This window comes from Leishmania mexicana, contig 96, assembly GCF_000234665.1.
Source record: "Leishmania mexicana MHOM/GT/2001/U1103 WGS CADB00000000 data, contig 96, whole genome shotgun sequence".
Lineage (NCBI taxonomy): Eukaryota > Euglenozoa > Kinetoplastea > Trypanosomatida > Trypanosomatidae > Leishmania > Leishmania mexicana.
Genome location: NW_003946339.1, coordinates 1 through 2,469, shown reverse-complemented (window position 1 = coordinate 2,469; position 2,469 = coordinate 1). Strand labels below are relative to the sequence as shown.

Below are 2,469 nucleotides of genomic sequence, written 5' to 3'. Positions count from 1 at the left end.
ACGTACGGGCGCGCGTCCGAGACGCTGGCGGAGGAGCAGCAGCGGCTGGCGAACTTCGAGCGCCACCTGGAGCTGATGCGCGAGCACCAGGCGCGGAACCCCCACGCGCAGTTCGGGATCACGAAGTTCTTCGACCTGTCGGAGGCGGAGTTCGCCGCGCGCTACCTGAACGGCGCCGCGTACTTCGCAGCGGCGAAGCGGCACGCCGCCCAGCACTACCGCAAGGCGCGCGCGGACCTGTCGGCGGTGCCTGATGCGGTGGACTGGCGCGAGAAGGGCGCCGTGACGCCGGTGAAGGATCAGGGTGCGTGCGGGTCGTGCTGGGCGTTCTCGGCGGTCGGCAACATCGAGGGGCAGTGGTACCTTGCCGGCCACGAGCTGGTGAGCCTGTCGGAGCAGCAGCTGGTGAGCTGCGATGACATGAACGATGGTTGCGACGGCGGGCTGATGCTGCAGGCGTTCGACTGGCTGCTGCAAAACACGAACGGGCACCTGCACACGGAGGACAGCTACCCCTACGTGTCCGGCAACGGCTATGTGCCCGAGTGCTCGAACAGCAGTGAGCTCGTTGTCGGTGCGCAGATCGACGGCCACGTGTTGATCGGAAGCAGCGAAAAGGCGATGGCTGCGTGGCTCGCGAAGAATGGCCCCATCGCGATTGCGCTGGACGCCAGCTCCTTCATGTCCTACAAGAGCGGCGTGCTGACCGCGTGCATTGGTAAACAGCTGAACCACGGTGTGCTGCTCGTCGGGTACGACATGACTGGTGAGGTTCCGTACTGGGTGATCAAGAACTCGTGGGGTGGGGACTGGGGCGAGCAGGGCTACGTGCGCGTGGTGATGGGGGTGAACGCGTGCCTGCTCAGTGAATACCCCGTGTCCGCGCATGTGCGGGAGAGTGCCGCCCCTGGCACGAGCACGAGCAGCGAGACGCCCGCACCCAGACCCGTGGTGGTGGAGCAGGTGATCTGCTTCGATAAGAACTGCACGCAGGGGTGCAGGAAAACCCTGATCAAGGCGAACGAGTGCCACAAGAACGGTGGAGGAGGCGCCTCTATGATCAAGTGCAGTCCGCAGAAGGTGACGATGTGCACGTACTCGAACGAATTCTGCGTGGGCGGGGGGCTGTGCTTCGAGACTCATGATGGTAAGTGCGCGCCGTACTTCTTCGGCTCGATCATGAACACCTGTCACTACACGTAGAGGTGTGTGTGCCCTTGTGTGCGTGTGTGTGGTGGTCGCAGCGATGCCCGGCGCGTGTGGGCACCTCCTTGGGTGCGCGCCCGCCGTGGCAGCTGCGCGTGCGTGCGAGATGTGAGGCAGAGGAAGAGGAAGGCGATGCGGGCGACAGCGCAGCGAGGTGCGGCGGAGCGTAGGGGGGAAATGGACGAGCAGGCGCGCTGTGAATCGGAGCTGCGGCACCACCCAAGTCGTGGTGCCCCGCGAATGGCTGTTCTGCCCGCCCTCGCTTCACGCCTCCCCCTCCCCTCGCGTGCCCTCGCGTGCCCTCGCGTGGCCTCCCTTGTTATCCCTCTCTCTCGCACGCACACGCACACGCGTATACGCGAGCCCGCTATTCTGCCTTCGTCTGGCTCTTTGTATTCTGCTTGCTTCTTCAGCACACTTGTGTGCTGCGCGTTCAGCGATATCTTCCACTACTTTGTTTTCTCCTCCCCCTCGGGAGGTGCTTCGCTTGTGCTTTGACGGTGGTGCGTGGCTGCTGGGTCATGTGCCGGGCGTGCGCGCCTCCGCCGCCTCCCTGCAGCTTGTGGGTGCGCTGCGTTCGCACCGCGCTCGCGTGCATGCACATGCCTGCACTGCGTGCGGGACGCCTTCCGGGCGCGTTGGCCCCCCGCCTCTGCAGCCACGGTCTGTTTATTGATTGTGCTTGCTTCATCGGCTCTTCTCTGCGCGCGTGCGTGCGTGCGTGTGCGTGTCCGTGCGTATGCGTGAGGCGCAACGGTCCCCAGAGCAAGGCATGTCGAGGGGAACACTATAGACGCATGTGTACGTGTACACGATGTGTATACGTATACGTGTACCGAATGGTGCGTGCGCGTGTGCAGCATTGCCGTGACGGCATGTACGAAGCGCTGCAGTGGGATGGACCCTGTGCGCGTGCCGGAGAGGTAGTGTCGCGTGTGGGTGCGGAGTGATGGAGGCCAGGGGGCTTACGAGCACCGTCGCTTTTCCCCCGATGGCGGCTGGCACGCAGCGCACGCACCGGGGATGTGTGACGTGCGTCGCTGTGCGCCTCTCCCTCTCCCCTGTGCGCGCGGCGCATGGATGCACCGCTGTTGTGTGAGGTTGCCCGCACCTGCGTTGTTGCCTGTGATGACGTCCCTCCCTCTCTTGCACTCTCCCCGTCACCACCTGCACTGCACCGTGGTCGACTGCTCCCGACGACATGCACAGACTCTCGTCGCCACCACCAGCAGCAGCCCTCTATATACCCGCCACTGCCGTAGC

The 2,469-nt window shown here is 64.6% G+C and overlaps 1 protein-coding gene across 1 annotated transcript; it reads left to right on the top strand.

The window, feature by feature from the left end:
• Nucleotides 1-75: 75 nt before the first annotated feature.
• Nucleotides 76-1,203, top strand: LmxM_08_1070a_1 (uncharacterized protein; the record flags this gene model as incomplete). The annotated part of the gene is made up of 1 exon (XM_003886429.1): nucleotides 76-1,203. The coding sequence occupies one exon, from the start codon at nucleotides 76-78 to the stop codon at nucleotides 1,201-1,203; it is 1,128 nt and encodes a 375-aa protein (XP_003886478.1).
• Between the last annotated feature and the right edge of the window lie 1,266 nt (nucleotides 1,204-2,469).